Source organism: Chenopodium quinoa, unplaced genomic scaffold, assembly GCF_001683475.1.
Source record: "Chenopodium quinoa cultivar QQ74 unplaced genomic scaffold, ASM168347v1, whole genome shotgun sequence".
Taxonomy (NCBI): domain Eukaryota; kingdom Viridiplantae; phylum Streptophyta; class Magnoliopsida; order Caryophyllales; family Amaranthaceae; genus Chenopodium; species Chenopodium quinoa.
Window position 1 is genome coordinate 3,784,818 of NW_018742733.1, and position 26,574 is coordinate 3,811,391.

The following is a 26,574-nucleotide window of genomic DNA, read 5'->3' on the forward strand; positions in this document are numbered from 1 at the left end:
GATTGCAAAAGCTCATAATTTTTAAGTAAAATACTACTTATATATAAAAATTACTTTTTTTTTTTTGAAATAATATAAAAGTTACCTTGATATAAATAAAAGTCATTTATCCTTTATTGATAAAAGTTACACAAAAAGTCTAAAAATTACCTCGATATTTAGTAGCTAGTAATATTATTGTACATCAAATATTCAAATGTATACAAAAGTTTTTGTAAAGTTTAAGTAATATTGAGGGCCGAGAATAACTTATGCAATATCTAAGGTCCTAGTTAAGATTTTCAAATTTCTTTTTAGGGATGTTTTAGGTTGGTAATTGAAAGAATTTTTCTTGATAATACATGAATTATTTACGTAGATAGTGTAATGAATTTTATTCTATAAATTATTTCCTGTCAAATTTAGGAGTAACGAAGCCACAAATATTGTAACCACAAATATCTATGAAGTAATTTATAATAGCAACAAAACTTACACTCATAAACCAAGGTTGTCTAAATCATAGGAATAGCTTTCAATTTGCCACCTTAACATTGGCAAACAATACTTGTTTGAATGTTTTCTGTCGCTAATGTAAATGTGGATGAAACTCAAAGCCAATCATGTTAATAACTTTCTAAATTTTGTTGGTAGAAATTATAGATTTACTAGATATTGATGTAAATTTCCTTAAAATAATTAGGTAAAGATGTAACTCCAAGTTGTTAATTCTATTATTGTAAAGAAATATTTTCGATTTTACGTCAATTACATGTAATGAAGTAATAAGTGTTCTAATCACAATCTAAATTTATCACTTTGATTTTTATATTTTGAGTTTGTTACAAAAGAACAATCAAAACTAACTACTTCGTATGAAACTATTCCAATTCCATTGCTAGCTCGTAATTCGGAATATCACTTACAAAACGTTTCTTATACCATGGACCAAAAATTGGTATCGAGTTCCATATCATGGTCCTATACATATTCCTTATGCTACAGTGTTACACTAACATGATACTCCATATCTATATACGTCTTTACATTCTTGTAACATATCAATCTAATATACTCGATAATTGATATTAGATACTGTATTTTAAAAACTTATTATATATTATATTACATATAACCAATCAGTGTTATTAAACTTTAAACTAAATACAGATTAACTTTTCTTACATATTCACGAGTCATCTTAATCCCGAAATTACAATACCACTTATCAAACAAGTCCTTATAGTACTAAACTATCCATATAAAAACCCCCTACACCCAAATAAACATTCTTACACCCTCTTCTCTTCTTACATCTTTCTCCCCCAAAAATGGGGGATGATGCAACCCCAACACATAGCTTAATCCCAACATCCCGAAATCCCAGAAAATCATTCAATCGATTACTTTCGCACGCCCATGATGAATTGCACGGCTTCCGTTCTTACCTTCGATGGATGTGCGTTGATCAATCAAATATTTACACAGCAATTTTATCATGGTCTGTTTTTCTTATATTTGCAATTCTAGTCCCTGCATTCTCCCATTTTTACCTTGCTTGCCCTTCTTGCGACGCCACGCACGACCGCCCTTACGACACGGTCGTGCAACTTTCTCTCTCCTCCGTTGCGACGCTTTCGTTTGTTTGTCTTACACAGTATGTAAGGAAGTATGGTCTTCGAAGGTTCTTGTTCTTTGATAAGCTTGTTGATGAGAGTGATTCTGTTAGACATCATTACACTACCCAGGTCTATGTATGTATTTTTTCCCTTAATTTTGTTGATGATTAATTGGTCAATTATGGATTTTTAATGGGTTTTTGTTTGATTAGTGAATTGGGTTTTTGATTGGTTGCATTGGGTATTTAGATTAATTTTGTTGGTTGATTTTATTCTCTGTTTATGGGTTTGTTGATTTTTTGATTGAATTGGGTGATTTTGTAATTAATTTGTGGAATAAATGTTCCATTTTGGGGTATTAATTGGTTTAAATTTGATTTGTGTCATGGGTTTTGGATTAATTTGGATTTTGGTTTATATTGTATGATTGCTTGATTTCATCCTCTGTTTCTGAGTTTGTTAAATTGTCAACTGAATTGGGGTAATTTTAATTTTAAATTACAAATTTTTCTTTGATTTAATGGATTTTTTTATACATTGAATGTGATGAATGACATGAATTATGATCAATTAGTTTGTGAATTGTTTTTTTGTTTTTAAATGTGGTTTGATTGTGACATGGGTAGGTGTTTCTAGATTTGATCCCCTGTTCTTGTATTTTTATTTAATTTCATTTTTATGGAGTATATTATTTTATGGTATGATTCAATTTTTTGATGTCATAATAATTGATTTGGAGACTTTATGAGCTGGTATTTTCGGTGATTATAATTAATATTTGTGTGATAATTAGGGTTCTTAAAGTCTTAATAATTCTAATTGAATTACTGTGATAAAAATGATTTCTTTCTAAATTTGGATTTTCTTGATTCATTCATTAATGCGAGTCCCTTTCCAATTTATCCTTTCTTCTTTTATGAAATGTGTTCGGATTGAATTATGCTTTAGTTCTTTTGATCTTTCGCTGTCCTCGAAATCGGTCAACTTAGTGTTTATGATCGGAATGTTGGTAATCCGAAGCAGAATGATTGCCTGAAATTTATCTTACTTCTGGAATTCTGGTTTGCTGATTGCTCGGTATGTTTAAGAAGTTGATGTTGTCACTCTACTTTGACTAACTTTGGTGATTTATATTTAAGAGCAAATCACGTGGGTTCTTGTTAGATTCGTCTTAATTTATTTATACTTTTTAACTTGTTAGATACTCATGTCATTTTCTTAAAATATGTATTGATCAGTAATTAAAAATACTAATGGTTGAATTTATGCATCTACAAACGTGAAAATAAGGAAATACTCGGTAATTGATAACAGCCGAGCTGTGATTCTTGTGAAGCTTGTTCTTTTGGTCAATATAAGGTCGGCTACCAGCCTGTCTTCTCAATACAGTTACCTTTCCTTCTCTCTTTCATTCTTTAGGAGAAAATATGCTTTGTGTATGCTCTTTTGCGTGTGTCATGTGTTTTGGGATGTGTCTTGTTTTTATTAACCAAAATAGTTTACTAGTTTAGTATTTTGGCTTAATATAGGTGTAAAATTATTTGATAAAGAAATAAATCTTCCTGACCATAACTTATTGTTCCTTAGAGTATTCATTCACCATGCCGTACATAAATTGATCTCCATAATTACGGGATCAGATGAGTTAATTAAAAGTAAGATTTGGGACCGACAGTGATTAGCCTTTTTTAATACTCTACATTATTCCTTAGTTAATCTTGCGACATAAAGTAATGATATAGTACTAGTATCATCATCAACTAGAAGAATCTGGAAATATTATGGATCTTGTACTAGTGGGTTTATGTGATTACTATATTAGTTGGTCTTGTTTCTTATCCACCTCATAAAGCACTGCATTAACACTTAAGAGCTGTTCAACACGACTGATTAGGCCGAAATGGGTTGGGTTCATCACGATATGATTGGCTCTGGTCAAGCATACTAAAGTGCAAACAATGTTTTCCTATAAAGTAGTATGAAATAGTACATGTAATGTACTTTTGTCATTGGAAATTAGGGGTGCTTCATGCTAAGTGGTAGGCCCTAGGAATTTTAAACATTTCATAATCATGTAATTGTTAATTGAATGGTGATAATTGATTAACTTTTCTTCTCATGCTTATGCAGGGATCATTGAAGATATTATCTGTCTTTGTTCTCCCATGCTTTTTAGCCGAATGTGCCTACAAAATCTGGTGGTATGCTTCAGGGGCCTCCCAAATTCCATTCTTGGGTAACATCATTTTAAGTGACATTGTAGCATGCTCATTGGAGTTGATATCATGGCTTTATCGGACATTAGTCTTCTTCCTGGTCTGCATTCTCTTCCGTCTGATCTGCTACCTTCAGATCCTGCGGCTCAAGGACTTTGCCAACGTGTTCCAGGAAGATTCAGATGTCATGTCTGTTTTGATGGAGCACCTTCGGATTAGGAGGCACTTGAGGATCATAAGCCATCGTTATCGTTCATTTATATTATTGGCATTGGTTTTAATCACTTCGAGCCAATTTGCTGCCTTGCTGTACACTACCAAAAACCATTCAAATATGAGCATCTTCAGAGCTGGAGAACTTGCAGTATGTCTCTCTTGTCATATTTCCTTTGTGATACTTAACTTTTTCAAAAAAATCTGTCTAAAACTACCTCATTAATTGTGCTAAAATACGAAAAAAATGCCCTTAAGTTTTAACTTTGATTTAGCTAAGCATACACTAAGTAATGGTAACATGCTGGTATGCGCGATCCTGGCTATTATGAAAATTTTCTCAGAAAGTTTTGGTCTTAAAAATGTCAATTTACTTATAGAAAATACGGAGTAATAAAAGTGTAACAACAATATCTAATGAGAGTACTTTGTTCTCTTGGAATTGTGCAGCTATGCTCCATTACTCTATTGACCGGGATTGTAATAATACTACAAAGCGCCACAAAGATAACACACAAAGCTCAAGCAATCACCTCTCTTTCCGCAAAATGGCATGTGTGCGCGACAGTTGAGTCCTTTGGTACTACCTCTGAGACTGAAACACCCGTAGCCCAGACCAGTAGCGGAGGAAGCCCAGGTTTCTTTGATTCGAGGAGCACTCATTCAGATGACGATGAGGCAGGGGATGAGGAGGATGATGTAGATAACACCAAGTTCCTCCCTGCTTATGCCTATAGCTCAATCGGTTTCCAGAAGCGACAAGCTCTAGGTAAGAGTAATAATTACTTCATTTTAACACAGTATAATCTCCGAGTTTTATTTGTCTTCTGATAGTGATTAAATTTATCAGTCTGCAGTGTTAATAATTTACATACTGATATCTTTATCTTGGGTATTCTTGCAGTGACATATTTTGAGAACAACAAAGCTGGAATTACAGTTTACGGATTTATGTTAGATAGGGCTTGGCTCCAACTCATTTTTGGTATCGAGTTATCTTTAGTACTCTGGCTACTCGGAAAAACAGTTGGTATTTAACAGACAAGAACATCCTCATTTGCGCGTAATATTATACACAAACTTTGCTTCTCTGACCTTATACGGTCCTTGATATCCTTACAAGATCAATTTCTTCTAGAGAAAGTGAGCGCGTCAAGGGAGTCAGGGAGCTAGCATAAGGACTGATTATACGGTCTCGGTTTGGACCTCATCATGCAAATAGATACTACTACGTATTGAAGTACAGTTAGTTTCACCATTTTGTGTACTTAATGCGATGATTCTTTTACAACATCCATATGAATGTAGATTCTATAAATATGTTCATGTACTTTAGCTTGTTCACAGCATCTACGAGTCTACGACCTGTATTTGACTATCTTCATTTGGGGAGCTTATTGGCTTGTCTTCATGGCATTTGCTTATTTTTTTTTATTTATTGGTGTAATTTATTTGGGAAGAGTGGTTATTTGTATGTTGTAATATTGAGTATCAGTAATAATATAATGCATCATATTTGTTCTTTCGTTTTTGCAACTTGGAGTTTCTCTCATGCTTTTGTTTTATCATTAGAGATAATCAGAGTTGATTTAAGAAGTGTAATTTCTGTCCAAGAAGAGATGATTAAAAAAAAAAATTGTAGGGAATGGGAAGAGAGAGGTAGACGTAGAACTAAACCTCTTAATCAATCTTACATAGATGGTATGGTGAGAACTAGTTTTCACATTAACTCATATAAAGATTAATTTTTTTTTTTAACATTATTTATGGAAATAGCACCACTTAGAAGTACTCTTTGATCCTAAGAACAATTACTCTCTTCATAACAATATTTTTTGTTACCCTATATGATTAACCCATTCCCTCAAAAAAAAAAAAAAAAAAAAAAGTATTGCATGTATATCAAAGTAAAAAAAAACCTAAAACAAGATAAACCTTCCAAATTTAGATAGAGAGACATAAATATAGGGAGATTAGGGACCCATGTGATGAGAAGACAGATAGAGAGAAGTGCAATTAACAAAATATTACTCCGATACTCCGTTAAAATTTGTATAACTTTCTAAAATGATGATGGTCAATATTTAGAAAATGAAATACTTTCAAGATAAGACAAACTTTTAAATAAAACGGATGTTCAGTAAATTACTGAACATCCGTTATAAAGTGACAATAAAATGTGCAAAAGTTACACTAAAACGCACAAAAGTTACCAAGTTATTTATGTTTCATTAATAAATTTGACAAAAGTGACACTAAATCTGACAAAAGTGTAACCGATGTTCAATAAATTACTGAAAACTGGGTGTATACAAAAGTTTAATTAGCATGGACTTCCCTATGAATCGGCATTCTAGTTTGGACTATGATACTCCGTAATAATCTCAAACGAAAAGACTTGAAGCCCAACAACCAAAAACTGATTCCACTTTCCACTCACTTTTAAATAATTGGTTGGATTACTCAATTCCAGTACTTGTGTTAAACCCCTCTCACTCTCTCTCTCCTCGCTTCTTTACGTCCGCCATTTTTCTCACCTAAAACTTTCATTTTTTGGGTTTATCTAAGGTCAGAGTTCAACAGTATTAAGGTAATTCCGACTTTTTATTTCAATTTGATTAATTTCCTTATTATAAGTTGTACTTAGCTTTCATTTCAATGTATTATACGGAGTATCCTTAATTTTTTTGGCTGAAATCATCAAAGTTTTGATTTTTAAGCAATTTCTAGTGCTACCCAGGTTAGATTTTAGGATGACATTTCTGTTTTCTTTTCAATTTAGACCCAATGAAAGGCTAGTTATCTTAATTTCAGATTTTTAATTTTTGAGCAATTTTATCATATCCTAGAATTAAAGTGCTATTTAATTTGTTTGTTTTAAATTTCTGATGTTACCCTTTTGACTTTAACACCCATTTAATGTTGCTTATTGCTCTTTGATTGTTGTTGTTTCATTTGTGAAATCGTTCAACCTAGAGTAAATTGTTGTTCTTGGCATATTATTACCACCTACCAAACGAGCCGTTAGTTTTAGTCCAAATTCGAGCTAAGAAATTAATGGTTAATTAATTATAATTTTTCAGGTGGAATATTTGTAGTAGTAAATGATAACGAAGTTTTATCATTGTTCTTGTTGTAATTTGGTTCTCACTGATAAATTTCTTCCCATAATTACAGTGTTTGTACCCATGTCTTTACCTAATTTTCTCTTGTGCTATACAGCTATAATAGTCAGCAAAGATGCAAGCTGCTCTTGTCGTTCCGAATGTGGGTTCAAACTTCGCTGCTCCCTGCATTTCAAAACGATTAGCTCCGAATGCTCGTAGCTATCGGCCTTTGAAATGTGTTTCTACACTCTCAAGTCCAGCAGCCGAACCACAGACAGTTGTTACATCAGAATCCACAGGGGGGAAGCTCAACAAGTACAGCTCTCGCATTACTGAACCTAAGTCTCAAGGTGCCTCGCAAGCTGTGCTTTATGGAGTGGGGCTGTCAGAAGATGATATGAGCAAACCTCAGATTGGTATTTCATCGGTTTGGTACGAAGGTAATACTTGCAATATGCACCTGTTAGAGCTAGCAGAAGCAGTGAAAGAGGGAGTCCAAGAGGCCGGGATGATTGGCTTTAGGTTCAACACTATTGGTGTTAGTGATGCTATCTCGATGGGTACTAGAGGCATGTGTTACAGTTTGCAATCACGGGATTTGATTGCTGACAGTATTGAGACGGTTATGTCTGCTCAATGGTATGATGGAAACATCTCTATCCCTGGATGTGATAAAAATGTAAGTATTACTTCTTCTGATTATCAACTTGTCTATGGTGATCGAGATTAGTATCTTCCTTTTGTGCTGAGTTACAATATCAAGTGTATTGTCATCTGTGGGATTTAAAACATAAGGGTTGTTATAATGGATAACCTCAAAATTTGAATAGTGACTTACTTTGAAGTTGTAATTTGTGAATAATTCATTCGTGTGTTGATTATTTGTTTCTGTGATGCATAAAATTGAAATTAGAGCATTTTATACATATATGTTGCTCAAAATTTTACGTAAATGAGAACCGATGAATCATGTTATTTGGTAATGTGACACATGAGATAAATGTTCAATGCAAAATGTTGACTCTCATTTGAATTTAAAATTTTGAAGGTGTTCAGTATCCAATTTCTAAAATTGGGTCCCTGTATCCTGTTGTTTGCTAAATATATTATTGCTTCTTTGAGGCTGAAACAAGTACTTCGTATTTATATAAAATGCTATCTCGAATTTGGTTAAGTATGCTGTAAGTTGGGCCACTGCCTATACGTTGTTGATGATTGTGCTGTTTACAGATGCCGGGTACAATCATGGCTATGGGACGCCTTAATAGGCCAGGCATCATGGTCTATGGTGGTACGATCAAGGTCAGGATTGGAGATTGGAAACTTTGTATTGCTCATCTTTCTTTGCCCCTCTGTAAAACCATCTTTTATTTATTATTTAATTTTGATTTGCAGCCTGGTCATTTTCAAGGTAATACATTGGACATTGTTAATGCGTTCCAGGTATGTAGCTAATTTTCCTTGCGACCTTCGTTTCCTTGAATTTGAATTTTATCTTCTTTAGTAAATTGTGCTGGATTTTAAGGATTCCTTGTCACCTTAATGCACAACTATCATGCTGTCAATTTATCTTTCCCTGTATTTCTACTTTGAATGAATGGCAGCATTTTGGAAATGCATGCTATAACTCTTTAACTCTACTACTTAAGCAGCTCATTTGAGATTTTCATGCTGTAGTATTATTTAGAATATGTTTGGGGGACTATTATTGATGATAAATGCTTTGTGTTAAATATGTAATTTGTTGCTGAACTAAAGCAATTACTTTAAGTGCAAATGTGCAATTTTTCATTTTTTTCTGTGACTCTTCTGTAGTGTTATGGGGAATTCGTTAGCAGGTCTATTAATGATGAACAAAGAATGAATGTCATCCGTAATTCCTGTCCTGGAGCAGGAGCTTGTGGTGGTATGTATACTGCAAATACCATGGCATCAGCTATCGAGGCCATGGGAATGTCTATTCCTTACAGGTATTGTATTTACGTTATAGAGTTGAGATTTTGTTCTTTCTTGGGTTATAATTCCCCCTTCTCTTTTTAAGCTCGTCAACACCAGCTGAAGACCCTTTGAAAATAGATGAATGCCGTCTTGCTGGAAAATATCTCCTTGAACTGCTTAAAATGGACTTAAAGCCACGAGATATAATAACTGAGAAATCTCTGCGGAATGCAATGGTTGTGGTGATGGCCCTTGGTGGGTCGACCAATGCTGTCTTGCATCTAATTGCTATTGCCAGGTGAGAGATGCTGCTGTGTAATTTCTGTAGCCTGCTTGAAATTGGTGCCTAATAGGCCTCTTGTGTCTTTGTAGGTCCGTTGGTGTAGACTTAACTCTTGATGACTTTCAGAAGATAAGCGATCAGGTTCCATTCCTTGCAGACCTTAAGCCAAGTGGAAAGTACGTCATGGAAGACTTACATAAGGTACATTTGAGCTCCCTTTACCTTGACCAAACTTTAATTTTTGACTTTTGTAGCCAAATGATAATTTCCTTACTTGTTGGGCTATTAGGTGAGCTTTTGTTTTGTTTTCAGTATTGTAGCTTATACCTCTTCTGATGGATCTTTATAGGTTGGTGGCACACCTGCAGTGATTCGCTACCTTCTTGAGCTAGGATTTCTAGATGGGGACTGCATCACTGGTAATTCTTCCTGCACCCTTGGACATGCTTTTGCTTCAAGTCATTTGCTTTTGTTAATCTTTTATCTTAAAAGTCATGATCTTTTGTGTTTCTTGTTTGTCTAGTTACTGGGAAAACATTGGCAGAGAATGCCAAACTATTCCCAGCCTTGGCTGAAGGTCAGGTATGATGCATATCTTCCAAGCTAGTATTCACTATTCATGTAAAAACTTTTATTCTTCAATTTTTCTTATTAATAATCTATTAATCTGTTTGTTAATATGTTTCAGCAAATAATACGGTCATTGTCAAATCCCATTAAGGAAACGGGGCATATACAGATACTGTATGGTAATCTTGCTCCAGAGGGCTCTGTAGCAAAAATTACTGGAAAGGAAGGACTATATTTTTCTGGTAATATCCCTTCTAGCCAAGCACTTTTTGGATTATTATAAATTTCACGGCCTTCTAATTTTAGAACTATGTGAAGTTGTGAACAAACAGGGTTTTCCTAATTTTTTTCTCACCAGATCTAATAATGCAACTGAGAAACTTCTTATCATATAAACTTTCAGGTCCAGCCCTTGTTTTTGAAGGAGAAGAAGCTATGATAACTGCTATTTCAGAAGACCCTCAGAGTTTCAAGGTACTTTTTGTGCAATAGTTGGTTCATTCACAGTGACTGAACGATCAAAATATTTCATATATATATTGCTGCTTACTTATAAATTTAAACATTTTTCAGGGTAAAGTAGTAGTCATTAGAGGAGAAGGGCCAAAAGGTGGACCTGGCATGCCTGAAATGTTGACACCTACTAGTGCTATAATGGGTGCAGGACTGGGGAAGGTATTTTGATCTGATCTGTATGCTTGCATTGTGCCTGAAATAATGTAATCTTGATCTCACTCTTCCCAACCTCCTTAGAAGCTTTGGTTTAATAATGTTAATGTTGGCATTCTGCTAGGCATAATCTCACTGTTTATTCTTTATCCAAAACGGACTCTCACAGCCTTTGGTTACGGCATCAGCAAGTTTTATATCACTTTATTTCTGGGTCAGCTCATCATAACTGATAGTAGTGTAACCCTTCACATATCTTGTTAGATGTATATGATTTCATCCCAGATGCTCACCTGATTAATTAACATCATTGACATATACAAAATACACATGATATGATGACATCTTTTGTAAAAGAAGGAAGAGGTTTTACTTTCCAATTTCCCTTGAACACTCCCTTCATTGGGTATTCCTTTGATGGGAAATGAGGTTGGGATTCTTGGGAATGGGAAATGATTTCCTAACTTAACTTATTTCCCATGTTTATTAGAGAGGAATGGGAAATGATAGTGGAATTGCGAATGGGAAATGAAGACCTCATTTCTCACTGTATTATTACGCAAGGAGAGGTAGGTATTGAGGATGGGAATTGGGAGAAGAGTAAATTGGCTTCATTGCTATATTATGGGAAGAGGAGAAGAATATGTAAGGATATATTTTTAAATTGGTGTTTATTCCCTACTTTTTCTGTCAATCCACCAGACAAGAAATTGTCAATTAATTTATGAATTCCCAAATATCAATTTCCAATCCCTATCCCACTCCCACTCTCTATTCCCCAATTCCCATCCCACATACCAATTGCCCTGTTAGGGTCAGTCCAACAGTCATGTAGCTTCTGTGTCTACTACGTAGTTATTTTACTTATAAAAGTATGTATTCAATTTTTTGTGGCCTTTTGTACTTGTATTTCTCTATGTATTTGATAAAGGAAAATATGAAGTATATAGCAAGCACTACTGCTACCAGTTTTGAAGGAAAAGGGATTTTCGTATAAAATGCCAAAAGCTATGTTAACCTGACTCTTTGTTTTGCCTCAAGTACCCCTATTAGAGATCCTTCCTCTCTGAGACCTGAGTTGACACTTATTTCCGGACAGAGAACAGAAAACATGGATTGTTTTTTATTTTTTTTCTGAGGGACACTTGGACAGGTTCACAGTACTCGTGTCTAACGCTAATACTCAGGTTTGAGTTATGTAATCCAAAAGAACAAAAGGGTGTAATATTGTTAGTATTGTATCTATATAGTTGAAAAATCAGATTTTTTTCTTGAATTAATGCCTTACATTACCATGCTTTGGATTGTTGCAGGATGTGGCTCTACTAACTGATGGAAGGTTTTCAGGAGGCTCACATGGATTTGTTATCGGTCATGTTTGCCCTGAAGCACAAGTATGCACAATTCTTCATCTTTCAGCGTTTACTCTTTCTTTTATAATATTTTCAACTTAGGCCTTGATGGGTGTGGTTTAATAACTGCAAAGTTCTAGATGAAACAAATATGGAAGGATCTTGAACTATTCTACTTTTCGGAATGTTTAGGAGGGTGGACCAATAGGTCTGGTGCAGAATGGAGACATCATCACAATTGACGTAGGGAAAAAGATCATGGATGTTCAGCTGACAGACAAGGAGATGGAGGAGCGAAAGAAAAAGTGGACTGCACCTGCATACAAAGCTAACAGGGGAGTACTGTACAAGGTATCATCTTGCATTTCCTTACACCCTTCTAACAAAATCCACACTCATGTAATTTTGCTGATAGTTGTGTTCCTTCATTTTCAGTATATCAAGAATGTGCAGTCAGCTTCAAGGGGCTGTGTAACTGATGAGTAGCCAGATGAGAAAGCACTGATTTACTCCAAAGCGAAAACAACTCGCATTCTTGATTCTAGTGTGGGATTTTGAAAATTCCCACAGATGTTTGTAGGCTTGAGCATTTTGTTTACCGGGTGTAGTTTTAGTGCTTGTAATCTAGTCTGTTGTGCGTTTTATGAGGTCTAGTATTCTTTGAACAGAAACGCTGAGCAACTCAGCATTTTGGAGGAGAAAGGGGTTATTGATTGAAATTATGCCTGTGCTAAGTTGCTGGGCAAAAATAAATTCACCGAAGTTTTTGCATGTTTAACTTTTAAGTCCCAAGTTTTTTCATGTTCTATGTCCTAGTGCGTTTCTACTTCAACTTTCACCATTAGTCGAGTACTAATATCATTTATTCTTTAGGGCAACAGGGATGTTTAATATTAATCAAGGGGATAAGTTAATCAAATTTTGCAACATGTTACATGTGTTAGAATTACAAGAGTAATAGTGTTTCTCTAGGCTTTCACTTACACCTCTGGCTTACCACATAATAAGCTAACGTTTGAAATTAAAATTGTCACGTCATGTTATATTAACCAAATAAGTTTAGATTTGGGTTAACAAGGGATGTAAAAGTATATTCAAGTAAAGATGGCATTGGGTCGGATCAGCCTAAGGCTTAGCATGGTCCATCACATGGCACGTTATTGCCACCTTTTGGGAGAAACACGATAAGGTGCAACATAATTTGGCATAAAAAAACGTGCTAGAATCAATGTAATTTTGCTTAGGCACGTAAGCCTAGCAAGGTGCGACACGATGGTGTCTTGGCTTGGGCCGTGCACAGGCCAAACATTTAAAAAGTTCGGCCTGAAATGACATGACACAAAACTCATGGGCTGGAGATACTAACCCCAAAGCATGTGGCCCTGACACGAGGCACAATTAGAGACGGTCTAGAGCTATCTTGACGTTCAAGTGAGTTCCATAACAATTAAATAAATTCAATAAGTCGTAAGAGAAATCAAGTGAACAAAATGCTCCTAACAAATACTCATATCACTCTAATTTAATTGTCACACCAGGTTTCAAAAACAAAAAATAAAAATAAAAAATTGTCACACCAATCTTTGAACAATTTTATTTATTTATTTATTTATTTTCAATTCAATTTTTGCATGACAAATTGATATCAAGTTATCAACCGCCCAACACAGGAAAACTGGAAAATCCAGCAGTACGGCAATAGCATTTCAACTGTCAGCAAGTTTGGAGAGAGGTTGCGCGCAAAACCCTTGCCAAAAACATATTCTCTCTTTGCCTGCTGTTCTTCCCAATCAGCGTCGCTCCGAATTTATTCCCCAGGTTTTTTCTTCTTTAGCCTTAATTTCTCTTTAAATTCAATTATTTATTTATAGTGAATGATACACTAAATTACAGCCGTTTTCTGAGCTTGTTGATCGATAAAATCAATTATCACTATCATGTTTGCAAGATTGAATACTAAATAGCAGTGATAAGGAGCATGCACAACAAGTGTTTGATAAAAGTCTCCTTTGAATTTGATATGTTTTCTGAGTTGAAACCCTGTTAAATGAAGCATTAATCTGCCCTAAACCTTGGAATTCAACCAAAGATGATATCTTTCTCTTTTTTCTCCATATTAATTGAGTATATGTAGTACAAATCCTGAGATGGGTTTTCCAAGTTACTGACAGCAAGCTGAAAGATGAACTGTGGGGGTTTCAACTTTCAATTTATTTTATGGATTCATTATTTTGGTGTAGAGAGACCTACAAAGGAGATATTGTATACAAGATTTAATCCGAAGTCCCGGTATTATCTCCAAAACCTTACCAACTAAGCTAGCTGACATCCAAATAACAGTAGAAAATATGATTAGCTATAAGCTAAACTTATGGAGGAAATTCTGACTTGGAGTATTGGGGGATAACAAAATGATTGAGGGTGTTTTCGCAGAAAGTCTTGATATTTGAGCATCTAGAAGTTGCTACATGATATCTCTCTGGCATTTCTTGGAATTGAATATAAATATTCAGTTTATTTTATATGTCAAGGACCTCCAATTCTAAATTCTAGTTGTTTGTTTGGTTTGATTAAAAGAACTGTGTGTTATTATGTGGTATGTCACTCATGTCAATATGTCATCATGTGCTTCTTTTTTGAGGCCCTTAATTTGGAGGGGAAAATTTTACACCATACATGATATATCCACTTTCAAGCTGACATAGAAATTCATCCATATAAGCTGTGAATGAAATGTTATCCTGAAGTTGGTCCAACCTTAGTTCCTAAATTTCATGCTATATTTTGCTAGTGCATGTTATATGAATTAGTTAGTGACAAAGAAGAAGTCCCCTCTTTGCCTTCCTTACTAAGCTCTATGAGGATGGATCAAAAGGTTCTAGTCTAGCCGTCTAGGCAATTCTTACTGCTTCTTGGTTGGACTTGTGCACTTTTAAGTTGTGACAATCATCTAGTAGTCTTTTGTATATCATTGTGATGTACTCTAGAAGTATATAATTTTAGTAGATTTATCGGCACCAAAAAAATGTTTTCTATTACATACTTGAAAAGTTGAAAGCATAGAAACAAAAGTTGATAATGCTGGTGATAATTATTAACATACTTTTATTTTTGGCAGGAAGATTTAAAATGCTGCCACCTCGTTTGAAGAAAAGTGTCATAGACAATCCAAAAAAGCTTGCTAATTTGATTGATCTAGTAAATCTCCCATCAACTCTGCGGGAGTTTGTTGGTCAATCGCAGATTTCTCGCTTGGGGTGCTTCATGCGAGTTTGGTCTTACATCAAGACAAATAAACTCCAGGTTACACTAAATGGTTCCTCTTTGATATTTAATTCTGATGATCTAGGGGATTTGTTTTCACAAATTTAAATGTTTGCTGTTATCAGAATTTTTTAAAATCATTTATGGTTAGATCCTGTTTAGTCAGAAGATATTATTTGTAAATAATTTAACATTTACAGTGTATTGCCTAATTTTCAGCTGCTTTTTCTGTGGAAGTTTAGCCTCAAAAATTTCTATACTTATGTGGAGCAGATTTTAGGCTTAGGCTTTAGACCCATGGAAATTAAATCCAAAGCTTCTTCATTTTTTTTTCATGGATATTTTATTGGAGCTAGCTATACTATGTGGTTGGAACTTGGAAGTGATAACAAAGAAATTCATATTGCCTTCTAGATATTCAATTAATAGTTTCTGCTATACTTTCAGTCCATTTGGTACAAGGTCATAGATTGAGGTGATTTCAATGAGTCTGTGTTTTGTTTTTTGTTTTTAACTTTACTGCTTTTCATTTCCAAGTATGCAACTTTACTGCTTTTCATTTCCAAGTATGTTATTTTCTTCATTAATTCTCATTCCCTACTCTAAAGGTATTACCAAATGGTAGTGAAAATTTAGGAAGAAAAACACATGCTTGGGAGTGGAGATACAGTATCATAAACATATCAATAGGACATTCCATGGAAAAGTATGCTCAAGTAATCATTACCTCTCATTTAACTTGTACCAAATATACAATTTGTATACTTTTAGTGTGACCTTGTCTCATACTCTCATGCTTTGGAACCTCTTTCATCTTACCTTATATATTAAGGAATCTTAGATATGTTGCCTAGTTTTATTCTGTTAAATGAACTGATGAAGGGAATAAATAGAAAGGAGGGGAGCAAATATGTAACAACAGTTCCTGTCCTCCAATTATCATAGTACATTTGATTCTTGACACATTGTTTGCCTTGATGCTGACAAGAAGTGTGTCTATGCAGGATCCACAAAACAAAAATTTTGTCATTTGTGATGATAAATTGAAGAGTATTTTGCTTGGAAAATCAAAGGTGGATTTAGCTGAGCTTCCTTCCTTGATCAAATTGCATTTTCCCAAGGAGCCAAAGTGATGTTCACCCTGCAGTTAAGGTTCATGCCATCCTTTGCTTATTGTTGCAATACTCTATCATAAGTAGGCTCTTGTTTTTCTGCTTTACATTCTGTTAACTGCATATGAAAGTTCTTGCGAACCTGCAATCAACATGAATATCTCATAAATCAATAGAATAAGTAGAACTTATTTAATCATTTTGCTTGTCAAAGTTGGGAAGCGTGGGAATGAAATAGGAGGCATCTCTCTCTTCATTTTTTTTTCCAATAAGATTCTGTATCAGGATCTGAGACAATGAATTAACAAGACTATGTACTCCAAGGAGTAAGGAGTAAGGATTAAGGTGCCTGATGAAAATTGTGTTATACAGTCATACTATGATGTAATGTGGTATGCATATGACGCCTCATTGCATTGTAGGAGGGGATCATATACCTTGTGTCAATTATAGAAACTTGGTTGACCATTTCTTCATCAGATGAGCAGCTACAAGACCATTTGTTCTTTCAGTGGGATGGAAAGCATCCCAAAATACATATTTATCAGCATCTTTACATGTGAATGGGTTGAGTTGATCACACATATAACCCATCTCAAGATATCCAGTGGCACAACATCCTACATCTGCATTGTCAAATCCTGAAAATAAGAAATTAAGCATCCATATGCATTAATTACTTGAATGTGCTGCCACAAATATAGATTACAAAAGGAAGAGTGAAAGGTTATATTAAGTTGAGTTTTGCAGTTATAAAGTACTCCCTCTGTCCAAAAATGTAGTGCCTGTTTTATTTTGCACAATCTTCAAGACATACATTTGTCCATCAATGCCTTTAATTAAGTATTAATAGAAATTATAAACTTTATATTATAAAACTACAAATTGACATACATTTGTTCATTACATCTTTTTGTGCTTCGCATAGATTGATGAGAATTTTCAGTTAAATTTTTTGAAGTTTGACCATGAAAATTGTATTAGGCATTACAATATGGATGGAGAGTAGTAAGATAATTCTTTAGACTTGTAATAGCAAATAAATAATAACTACTCGTATTTGTATTCTCCTGTTAAAAATAAAATTGTAATAAAACAGTTGTAAACAGAGTTACATTTTATTAACTCACTCCAAGAATTGACTTACAGTCTTACAGTATATATAAGGCCTGATAAGGGTATTTTCTTGCAAGTTTACTTAAAAAGAAAGGTTATAAATTCATGTTTGGTTTAAACTGAAAAGTAATTTTTGTATGTAAGTGCAAGATGTTTTCGTGAAAAATGTGAGCCATGAAGCTTAAAATTTAATGCATTATGTTGTGCTGTATATGATTTTAAGGATTTAACTGCCCAATGGTTGAGTCTAAAGCCAGCTAGCAGTTGCAAAACGTTAGTTGAAAAGGTAAATAGCATGATGTTTCATGTGACTGGAAATGTTTGTTGCATTTCTTCACCCTTTTCAGGCTAGACCCTTTCAGTTTTAAGTGAAAATATCTTACCGAAAGAAGATGGATTTTGAATCATCTCTAAGAGAATGTCGTAAGGGTTTGATAACAATAGCTGTATCCCTTTCAGCTCTGTGTTTAGCCTGTCGACCAAATTTGCCAATTTCATATTAAATTCTCTAGCTACCTGGTTGTATTCTTCTATGCATTGACGCTTAAACATGATGTTTCTGGTTCTTTCCAATGGCAAACATCCCATTGGAGGTAGGCCACCCAGAGATATTCTACGAGCTCCAAGATTATATAGATCTTTGATGAAGTCACTAGCAATCCCAATGAGGAAGTTTTGGTACTCTTCAATACTAAATTCCAATCGTCTTTTATGGCGTGCATAGTAGTTCTCTAAGAAATCATTGGTTCCGATACTTATTAGGTATACTGCTTCTTCAAGAATTGTGTTAGCTCTGTCATCACCAAGATAGTCCCTCAGCTGCTGCTGGTATTGCTTATAATACTCCACTTCCTTCCATAGTGGGAGAACAGACTGCATGTTATAATTATGCACAATATGTTAGCTTTTTTTATACATTCATCCTTATATAGGTACGACTTGAACTCTTGGAGCTAGAACACCAAATTTAAGCACATTAAGAAGGTTCAACACTTTATGAATCAAGAATTTGTAGCGATAGTAGAATGTTTGCATTTTCTTTGGAAGTTAGAAGACTTACTAGTGTATCAGACGTAGCATTATCATACCCTGTTCCTGCTGATGCAAAACAAACTCCTGTAGCAAAATCATCTATTTTGTAATTAGGATTCAAGAATGCAGGGACTACTGGTTTCAGCCCAAATGCCTCAGATATGAAATCTGATGGAAGACGACCATTGGAAAACCTCCCAGTGGGTTTGCCTCCGAAAAAATCACGACCATATGGCTCAAAGTTGCTCCTCAAAATTGTGGAGAGCTCATTGTTGTTCCCTGTATCAACAGAGGAATCCCCAAAGACAATGACCGCCGGAATTTCAGCATCAATGGCTAGGAAGTATTGTAGTAGTTTAACAAAGAGAAGCCAAAAGGTAGCCTTGTGTATCATGTGGGTTTAGTCCTATGTGCACTCTTTTCAATGTTAAAACGCTGGATCTGCTGGGGTTAGACTCTGCTTATTGAAAATTGAAATAGGCTAATGCTAAAAGAATTTCCCTGCTCTTTTTTTGTATTTTTATTTTTCTTTCCTTCGATGAAAAGATGGTAGAAGAAAAAGCCCAATAAGAGGGAATTCTTGAAATTTGTCGGTGTAGTTTGTTACTAGAGGGAATTGACTTATGCTGTGACTTGTGGTAGTTAAAAAGGAGTAGTTTTGCTTCCTGTTATTGTTTACAGATGGGTGCATCAGGTTCAGATTATATACTTTGACAGTTATACGAGCGCGCGTCGTTGGAGTTATTATAACTGATCGATATAACCTATGATGCGGGAAATAATTGATGCTCTGTATTTAATACTTCATATGTATTACCATTACTTAATAGCTAATCTTCCTCATGTATAACTTACCATTCTTTCATCATTATAATTTCTTGTTCTGCTAAATGCATGTACTGTCAATTGTGTATTGAAGAGCATTTATCTTTCATCAGAAAGAAGTTCTCTGATTACTGTCAGAAATGAGAAGTTCAGATACAGAAAGGTTGATAGAAGAAAAGGCAGTGGAAACTGTTATAGGCTAAGCTAAACTTTAACGCTTTAAACCCCTTTGTATGCCCTCATTGCTATCACAGTTCAAGAAATGCATGATAACCATTTGTATTTCCGTTTAACGTGCATTATTTTTGTGATTAAATGCACCTTCACATTTTCACTAAACTGTTACATTGTGGTCTTGTGGATACAGATGAGGACGAAGACGTTGGTGCTGGTGCATGCTGCTTCCATGTCTGCTGGTTAATGATTCGACATCAGAGTGATCAATGACATGTATTTAATACATATGTATAGCATAGTTGTTAGCGAATATGCAGCATATCATAAATTGAAGGTTCATACACTTTTTTGTTACATCTCTGGGATTTAAGCAACTCTTCTTTTGGTTAGGAAAATCTTTGAGTACACACATACTTCTTATATTCAAACTATAATAAGAGCAATCTTGTTAAAAGTTCGTATAAATGAATTTATTTCTCCGACATATTGTGTTTTTAAGTTGTCGTCGTAGCAAACTCGTGGTTAACCATTATTAACATTATCGAATTGAAATTTCAATTAAATAGTAAAATGATTAACCAAATTTGTAGATACGGTCTCAATTTAACGATTTGTCAAGTTAAATTTCTAACGGGAACCGAACCTGAATTTGGATTAAAAACCATAAGGGCGGGATAGGTTGGTCTTACGGTTACAATAGGATAAGTTGGGCCCATTATATATCTCATTGCCACCAAGTAAAAAGTGAAGCATTTTTATGGCATATATTGCTCGAGTAGCTTGGCATTAAGCAAGGAAAATTGAAAAAATAATGGCAACTACTTCTGTAGCAAAAAACATCCTTAAACAACTACCTTGTAATTTTGGTTCATCATCTTTCTTAACAAACAATTTGTACAAATCTTCTATAATATTAGCAACTCCTAATGATAGATTAACTAGGCAAGTTGTTCTTCAAGCTCAAGCGCGCCCCACGTGGCTTCCTGGCCTTGACCCTCCATCTCACCTTGATGGAAGGTATGATTGTTTCTCTTCTTTTTTGACAAAAGATTGTTTCTTTTTATTTCTTAATAATTTTTTTGATTGCTAAAATTTGCTTAATCAATCTCATAGTTGAACATTAGTAATTTCTTGCATTATCATGTTACTAAGGATGAGTTCTCATCAACTTATTCCGTAATCAGACTAGCTAAGACTAAACAAGAAAGATATCGACCAAATCAATTCGGAACAACCTTATATTATTCGGTTCACTTATTGCTTTAATTGTATAGATTAATGAACATTTAGACATTTGTATTCTGTAGGACACATTTAAAATGAATTTCGCAAGATCTCACTTAATACTTTATTTATTTTTCCCTGATAGTCTGATACATAATGCAAAAACACGGAAAGATTTTAGAGAAATAATACGTAGTAATAATAATAAAAATAAATAGATTAGACCAAATCTTAACAAAATTAATATCAAGCTAATAGTGCATTTTTTTTTATGGAATTTAAGTAGGTCGGTCCATTTGTATTTATAATTTTGAACTTATGAGAGTGAGGGATAGCTCAAGTGGTTAGAGCTTCCCTCCCAATTCCAAAAGATTTGGGATCGGATTCTCACCTCCGCCCTTGTGGCTCTCTAAAAAAAAAAATTGAACTTATGGGCTTTGGTTTGCTTAGTTTGGCAGGAGATTTCGGGTTCGACCCACTTGGATTGGGAGAGGACCCAGATAGCTTAAAGTGGTATGTTCAGGCTGAATTGGTTCATGCCCGTTTTGCTATGGCTGGTATTGCTGGCATTCTTTTCACTGATGTAAGTACTTGAACAATGTAGATGATAAATATAACTTGGCAAATGAATCGTACTTTTGTATTCATTATATAACATAGTTGTTGCACGTAACCATTTTATGTTACTCGTATAGATTTTGTTAGGCTGATTGAGGCAAGTAAAATGAGAAAGGGAATATAATTTTTTGAACTTGACTATGAAGTCTATTCTACACTATGCAGTTGCTTCGGACTGCAGGGATCAGTAGATTGCCAGTGTGGTACGAGGCTGGTGCAACCAAATTCGACTTTGCTAGCACAAGAACCTTGTTATTTATCCAATTAGTCCTAATGGGGTAAATTGTTTTGGCAAGATTACCAAGATTTTGCACTCTTCATTTGCTGTAATTTTACTTAAGTCCCTTACTAATTATAAACTATTGCCAGATTTGTGGAAACTAAAAGGTATATGGACTTTGTTAATCCTGGATCACAAGCTGATGGTCCTTTCTTTGGCATGGAATCAGCATTTGGGGGCTTAGAACCTGGGTAATTTTAATTATAATCATCTTTTCATATTTAAACTGTTATAAATTTGACTCTTTTTTTTTTTTTTTTTTTTTTTTAAATTTTTTTTTAAGGTGTTTTAATAAGTTTAATTTACATTTATTTAATTCTATTTTTTGATTCTTTTTTTCGTTTTGAGGTGTTTTAATAAGTTATATTATCATATCATCTGTTATATTTTATACCGTACCAACTTAAACACATTGCTCACTTATTTTTTTCCCCAAACTTCTTTAAAAAACTTGTATACAAATGAGCAATATAGATGCACCAAAAAATCAAAGTAACTTATCGCATGCAAAATTGTAAATTTGACAAGCTTATGAAAAAAGTTCACTCTACAATGGTACATTATATGTACCATTATGCATGTATAATGTACTGTTAAAATATAAAGTGTCTAAATAGTACTTTTTGTGTACTATTATGCATGTAGTGATACTTTTTACCATCATATAAGTTGAATATTTCCCCCCAAAATATTTACCACCTATCACTTATTATACATGTAAAGGTATATTTTTCATCCTATATGTTTGCTAAACCCATAAAAGCTATGCGCAAAGGGTTAATCCAATTTTTCTGGTTTGGCTTAGATGATTTATAAATTTGGAAAAACAGGTACCCAGGTGGCCCACTGTTAAACCCTCTTGGGCTAGCCAAAGATATAAAAAACGCTCATGATTGGAAGCTCAAAGAAATTAAAAATGGTAAGTTTTTATTAGTTCATTAGTCTAATTTTCCAAGATCAATGTTTCCTGTTTATTTTGTTTCAATAATAATTATAAAAGCTTTTCAAAATTTAGACTTTATATATAGATGTTGATAATTAAGTGTGAATTATAATGTTTTTCAGGAAGGTTGGCAATGATAGCTATGTTAGGCATATTTGTGCAAGCTTATGTAACACATACTGGTCCAATTGAGAATCTTGTGGAGCATCTCTCTGATCCATGGCATAAGACTATCATTCAGACACTCTCCTCCTCAACATAATTCATTCTTACCTTATTTTTTTCTTCTGTGATTGGATATCGATCCAAAGTTATTCAATGTGTAACATGATCAATACGAAGTAGACCACAAATTATCATTGTTCTATAAGAAATAATATATACTCCGTGAGATCTTGTTGGATTTGTTGCAATATCTACTTTACAATATCAAATTTTTAAATGTCTGCATAAACGACTTTGGAGATATTTATGTTTTAAGACGTGTCTTAAATACCATGAAAAATCAAATGCAGTAAACAAATGGAAACAAAAGGGACAAATAGCATAAACTATATGACATTTCACATTTCGTTTAATTTACTAAGATAAAGTATAAGATATACTTGTACATGAAATGTAATAAAGGAAGAAGAAAATAATTGATCGCGCTTTTTCATTTGGATTGGTTTGGTCAGAAGAGACGTTGATGACACAATGAGTGTGTGTTCGTTGCATTTTGGTATTAAAGTTGTTAAGGACCGAATCCTACTTTTAGGAGGACCGGAGGGGGTGGGAGGTTTACGGTCCAACCCGTTTCGAGCAAGCCAGTAGAACAAGAGCCCAGTACAACATACTTGTATTAAGATGACTCACTTGGTCATGAATAACTGGGATAAGTAGGCCCCTTATCCATCTCATTTCCTACCACATATATAGCCTCTAAAAAATTTTGATCCTGAAAGAATTAAGATAGTCCTCCCATCTTCAATTCAAATAAAAAAGTTTACAACTCCTTAAAATAAAGTTGGTGTACGAGCTATCACAAGATCACCAACATCAGAAACTAGCTAAAACACTGAAAAAAATGGCAACTTTTGTTGCTGCTCTTTCATCCAATTCCCTCATTTCTTCCTCTTTACTTCAACAATCTTACATCAATGCCAACAATCCTTCTCAAACACTCCCACCATTTTCGCTTTCATCTTCCTGTTTTTCTTCCTCCAAATCTTCCTTTTTCTCCCCTCTAATGAGTCCCTCACTTTCATCAAATCGCGCTGTTTTTCCTCTGATGTTCAGAAACAGCAGCAATGTCTGCAGTAGCGGTTTCAGTGTTAATGCCAGTGCTTCAGATAAGAAAAGGGTGCTTATTGTTAACACCAATAGTGGTGGACATGCTGTTATTGGTTTCTACTTTGCTAAAGAGCTTCTGGGTGCCGGTCATCAAGTCACAGTCCTTACTGTTGGAGATGAAAGCTCTGACAAAATGAAAAAACCGCCTTTCACCCGCTTTTCTGTTAAGTTTCATTCCCTTGAATGTTTATCTTTTAGTTACTCTAATCAAATTACTGTCTGTTATATATAATGTGGTACATTTGGTTGTACATGTGCTGTGTTAGGCTTAGGCACACCTCACATACAACTGATACAAGTATACAACCCTGACTGTGGCATTTCGAGTTGATCATATTGATCAACTCGAAATGAAATCTATTTCGAATTTGATAAAATTGATTGTGACAGTTTCTATCCTTTATTTTGGTATGATTAGGAAATTACAAGTGCTGGAGGAAAGACGATATGGGGGAACCCGGCTGACATTGGGAGCGTAGTGGGAGGAGAAACCTTTGATGTGGTGCTCGATAATAATGGCAAGGACCTAGAAGCTGTGAGGTATTCATGTTGTAATATGCTTTATCAAAACTACTTCGATCTATATTTATGACAAGGATCATGAACTCTTAGCTTATTATCTTGTCAAATAATTTCGATGAAGATGATGTTTGTGTTAATTATAACAAAATTACTGATAAAAATCAGCTGTAACATGTAGTCCTGTGATAGACTGGGCGAAAAGCTCTGGAGTGGAACAGTTTTTGTTTATCAGCAGTGCTGGAATATATAATCCTACAGATGAGCCTCCTCATGTTGAAGGCGTAAGTTTGCATTTCGAGTCCATAGAAAATATTGTTGCATACTTGTTTGTACAACAAATTGTTTATCTTAGTTTGATCATTCTGTTTTAGGATGCTGTTAAAGCTAGTGCCTCGCACGTTGCAGTAGAAGAGAGTATTGCTAAAACTTTCAGTAATTGGGCATCTTTCCGGCCTCAGTATATGATTGGATCAGGAAACAACAAGGATTGTGAAGAATGGTTCTTTGATCGTACGTTCATCATTACATTCTTCTGATTTTTGTTCATAACTTCAGTCTGACAGACAATATTCTTAGGCTAAGTTCTGTTCACTTGCCTTTTTTTTAGCCTGTTATCACTGCGTTTTACAGATTTGATTCTACTATAGTATAAAACATATTCCTGAGTTTCAACCATCAGCTTAAGCTTTTGGTTGAGATAGTCCTATAACGCGATACTGGAGCCATCAGCTTAAGCTTTTGGTTAAGATGGTCTTAAACTGATTCATTTGAAGATGATTATATAAACTGATTAATACTAATACTAAAACTAAATGTTATAAATTGAAGATAACAGGCCTTATTCCTAATTGTATCTCATTTGATGTGTCTAATGTCAGGGATTGTTCGAGACAGGCCAATTCCTATCCCCGGTTCAGGAATGCAGCTGACTAACATCACTCATGTAAGGGACTTATCATCCATGCTTACTGCAGCAGTCGAAAACCCATCTGCAGCAAGCGGAAACATATTCAATTGTGTAAGTGATCGAGCAGTGACCCTTGATGGAATGGCCAAACTCTGTTCTCAAGCAGCTGGTCGCCCTGTCAAAATCGTGCATTATGATCCAAAGGCAATCGGAGTTGATGCCAAGAAAGCCTTCCCTTTCCGTAACATGGTAATTAACAGCTAACAGACATAACATTTCTGTTACATCTTTTTTTTTTCTAGTGTTGTAACTCAATTCTTGTGAATCTGTTGTCCTTTGTTCAGCACTTTTACGCGGAACCAAGAGCTGCTAAGGATATCCTCGGATGGCAGGCAACTACCTACCTTCCGGAAGATCTTAAGGAGCGGTATGAGGAGTATGTAAAGATTGGAAGAGACAAGAAAGATATGAAATTCGAGTTGGATGATAAGATACTCGAATCACTTAACGTATCAGTGGCATAATTCAAAGAGTCATGTATCTTGTAAGGAAACTAATGATGGAATCTTTGGCAATTTTTCTTATGTATGAAATAACTTCAATCGATCTCCAACATCTTGAGTGTCGTTGTAAAATTAAGATGAGCTTTAGGGAATTTCTAAGTCTTTCAGAGATGTACTAGATGTATTCTACAACATATTTATCAAAAAGCTAATTGTGCCTGATTAGCAAAAAATATTGGTGCTCAAGTTAGATTTTTTGCCAGAATTCCTTATCATTTTATTAGAATATGATCGTCATTTTTCTACTAGCTAATTGGTATTTTAAAAAACAATCCTTTACTATATGACAAATGAGTAAATGACTACTGATAACCAATGAGGTTTTAACCTACTGGTTAATTAAGATTGAAGGTGTGTGTATGACAAGCTCACAAACCGGTTTAAATTTCTTCATTCACCCCCATTAGTAATTTATATTGCCCTATTGACTCATTTGGATGAAGAAAAAAATCTAATGACCATTGATATCCATTGATAAAATCTACTTTGTAAATATCATCAACATCAATTTTAAAAAGTGACAACATAAATAAATTATTATCTATAGGTTAATATATACAGAGCTCAAAAGTATAAAATACATTTTATGACATTAATATAAAAAAGGAAAAAATTATGCACCATTCATTATGGATTTAACTTAATTCAACTATTTCAACTTTTAAGTCCGTTTTCAATATTCAGTTCAGTACTTCAGTTCACTTCTATTCAGT

The 26,574-nt window shown here is 34.4% G+C and overlaps 6 protein-coding genes across 7 annotated transcripts; 5 read left to right on the plus strand and 1 right to left on the minus strand.

Moving 5' to 3' along the window:
- The first annotated feature begins 1,185 nt into the window (after positions 1-1,185).
- On the plus strand, positions 1,186-5,563 carry LOC110723914. The gene is made up of 4 exons (XM_021903324.1): positions 1,186-1,733; positions 3,729-4,178; positions 4,478-4,796; positions 4,932-5,563. Exons 1-4 carry the CDS (start codon positions 1,311-1,313, stop codon positions 5,063-5,065), a joined length of 1,326 nt encoding a protein of 441 aa, XP_021759016.1. The 5' UTR covers positions 1,186-1,310; the 3' UTR covers positions 5,066-5,563.
- Positions 5,564-6,479: 916 nt separating this feature from the next.
- Positions 6,480-12,754, plus strand: LOC110723915 (dihydroxy-acid dehydratase, chloroplastic-like). The gene is made up of 15 exons (XM_021903325.1): positions 6,480-6,617; positions 7,250-7,813; positions 8,365-8,436; positions 8,530-8,577; positions 8,950-9,104; positions 9,176-9,370; positions 9,445-9,556; positions 9,705-9,774; positions 9,879-9,937; positions 10,044-10,167; positions 10,329-10,399; positions 10,499-10,600; positions 11,908-11,988; positions 12,139-12,297; positions 12,382-12,754. The coding sequence occupies exons 2-15, from the start codon at positions 7,268-7,270 to the stop codon at positions 12,430-12,432; spliced, it is 1,845 nt and encodes a 614-aa protein (XP_021759017.1). The 5' UTR covers positions 6,480-6,617; positions 7,250-7,267; the 3' UTR covers positions 12,433-12,754.
- Positions 12,755-13,553: 799 nt separating this feature from the next.
- Positions 13,554-19,954, plus strand: LOC110723916 (upstream activation factor subunit UAF30-like). 2 transcript variants are annotated; one of them, XM_021903328.1, is made up of 4 exons: positions 13,554-13,764; positions 15,069-15,249; positions 16,215-16,362; positions 19,663-19,954. In XM_021903328.1, the coding sequence occupies exons 2-3, from the start codon at positions 15,076-15,078 to the stop codon at positions 16,341-16,343; spliced, it is 303 nt and encodes a 100-aa protein (XP_021759020.1). In that variant the 5' UTR covers positions 13,554-13,764; positions 15,069-15,075; the 3' UTR covers positions 16,344-16,362; positions 19,663-19,954. The 2 variants fall into 2 exon arrangements, with proteins under 2 accessions (XP_021759020.1, XP_021759019.1); XM_021903327.1 differs by having other exon boundaries at positions 13,563-13,764; positions 15,065-15,249.
- LOC110723656 (GDSL esterase/lipase At4g26790-like) lies at positions 16,374-19,654 on the minus strand. Its single transcript, XM_021903000.1, has 3 exons — positions 18,436-19,654; positions 17,793-18,335; positions 16,374-16,991 (listed from the first exon to the last, which is right to left on the minus strand). Exons 1-3 carry the CDS (start codon positions 18,862-18,864, stop codon positions 16,770-16,772), a joined length of 1,194 nt encoding a protein of 397 aa, XP_021758692.1. The 5' UTR covers positions 18,865-19,654; the 3' UTR covers positions 16,374-16,769.
- Positions 19,955-20,230: 276 nt separating the features above from the next.
- On the plus strand, positions 20,231-22,950 carry LOC110723597 (photosystem I chlorophyll a/b-binding protein 5, chloroplastic-like). Its single transcript, XM_021902945.1, has 6 exons — positions 20,231-20,489; positions 21,147-21,279; positions 21,480-21,592; positions 21,684-21,785; positions 22,425-22,513; positions 22,660-22,950. The coding sequence occupies exons 1-6, from the start codon at positions 20,284-20,286 to the stop codon at positions 22,797-22,799; spliced, it is 783 nt and encodes a 260-aa protein (XP_021758637.1). The 5' UTR covers positions 20,231-20,283; the 3' UTR covers positions 22,800-22,950.
- A 526-nt stretch (positions 22,951-23,476) lies between these two features.
- On the plus strand, positions 23,477-26,066 carry LOC110723917 (chloroplast stem-loop binding protein of 41 kDa a, chloroplastic-like). The gene is made up of 6 exons (XM_021903329.1): positions 23,477-24,032; positions 24,288-24,409; positions 24,570-24,672; positions 24,763-24,901; positions 25,270-25,547; positions 25,643-26,066. Exons 1-6 carry the CDS (start codon positions 23,604-23,606, stop codon positions 25,820-25,822), a joined length of 1,251 nt encoding a protein of 416 aa, XP_021759021.1. The 5' UTR covers positions 23,477-23,603; the 3' UTR covers positions 25,823-26,066.
- The last annotated feature ends 508 nt before the right edge of the window (positions 26,067-26,574 follow it).

Bases quoted from the DNA above. Each gene is read 5' to 3' on its own strand.
- LOC110723914 (XM_021903324.1), top strand. From the start codon at position 1,311: ATGGGGGATGATGCAACCCCAACACATAGCTTAATCCCAACATCCCGA. The intron at 1,734-3,728 runs GTATGTATTTTT...ATGCTTATGCAG, and splicing joins ATTACACTACCCAGGTCTAT to GGATCATTGAAGATATTATC. The intron at 4,797-4,931 runs GTAAGAGTAATA...GTATTCTTGCAG, and splicing joins CCAGAAGCGACAAGCTCTAG to TGACATATTTTGAGAACAAC.
- LOC110723915 (XM_021903325.1), top strand. From the start codon at position 7,268: ATGCAAGCTGCTCTTGTCGTTCCGAATGTGGGTTCAAACTTCGCTGCT. The intron at 9,938-10,043 runs GTATGATGCATA...AATATGTTTCAG, and splicing joins CAGCCTTGGCTGAAGGTCAG to CAAATAATACGGTCATTGTC. The intron at 12,298-12,381 runs GTATCATCTTGC...CTTCATTTTCAG, and splicing joins ACAGGGGAGTACTGTACAAG to TATATCAAGAATGTGCAGTC.
- LOC110723916 (XM_021903328.1), top strand. From the start codon at position 15,076: ATGCTGCCACCTCGTTTGAAGAAAAGTGTCATAGACAATCCAAAAAAG. The intron at 15,250-16,214 runs GTTACACTAAAT...GTGTCTATGCAG, and splicing joins TCAAGACAAATAAACTCCAG to GATCCACAAAACAAAAATTT.
- LOC110723656 (XM_021903000.1), bottom strand. From the start codon at position 18,864: ATGATACACAAGGCTACCTTTTGGCTTCTCTTTGTTAAACTACTACAA. The intron at 18,336-18,435 runs TAAAGTGTTGAA...AAAAGCTAACAT, and splicing joins CGCTACAAATTCTTGATTCA to ATTGTGCATAATTATAACAT. The intron at 16,992-17,792 runs GTCTAGCCTGAA...AGTAATTAATGC, and splicing joins TTTCACTTAAAACTGAAAGG to ATATGGATGCTTAATTTCTT.
- LOC110723597 (XM_021902945.1), top strand. From the start codon at position 20,284: ATGGCAACTACTTCTGTAGCAAAAAACATCCTTAAACAACTACCTTGT. The intron at 21,280-21,479 runs GTAAGTACTTGA...TACACTATGCAG, and splicing joins CTGGCATTCTTTTCACTGAT to TTGCTTCGGACTGCAGGGAT. The intron at 22,514-22,659 runs GTAAGTTTTTAT...AATGTTTTTCAG, and splicing joins GCTCAAAGAAATTAAAAATG to GAAGGTTGGCAATGATAGCT.
- LOC110723917 (XM_021903329.1), top strand. From the start codon at position 23,604: ATGGCAACTTTTGTTGCTGCTCTTTCATCCAATTCCCTCATTTCTTCC. The intron at 24,673-24,762 runs GTAAGTTTGCAT...ATTCTGTTTTAG, and splicing joins AGCCTCCTCATGTTGAAGGC to GATGCTGTTAAAGCTAGTGC. The intron at 25,548-25,642 runs GTAATTAACAGC...TCCTTTGTTCAG, and splicing joins CCTTCCCTTTCCGTAACATG to CACTTTTACGCGGAACCAAG.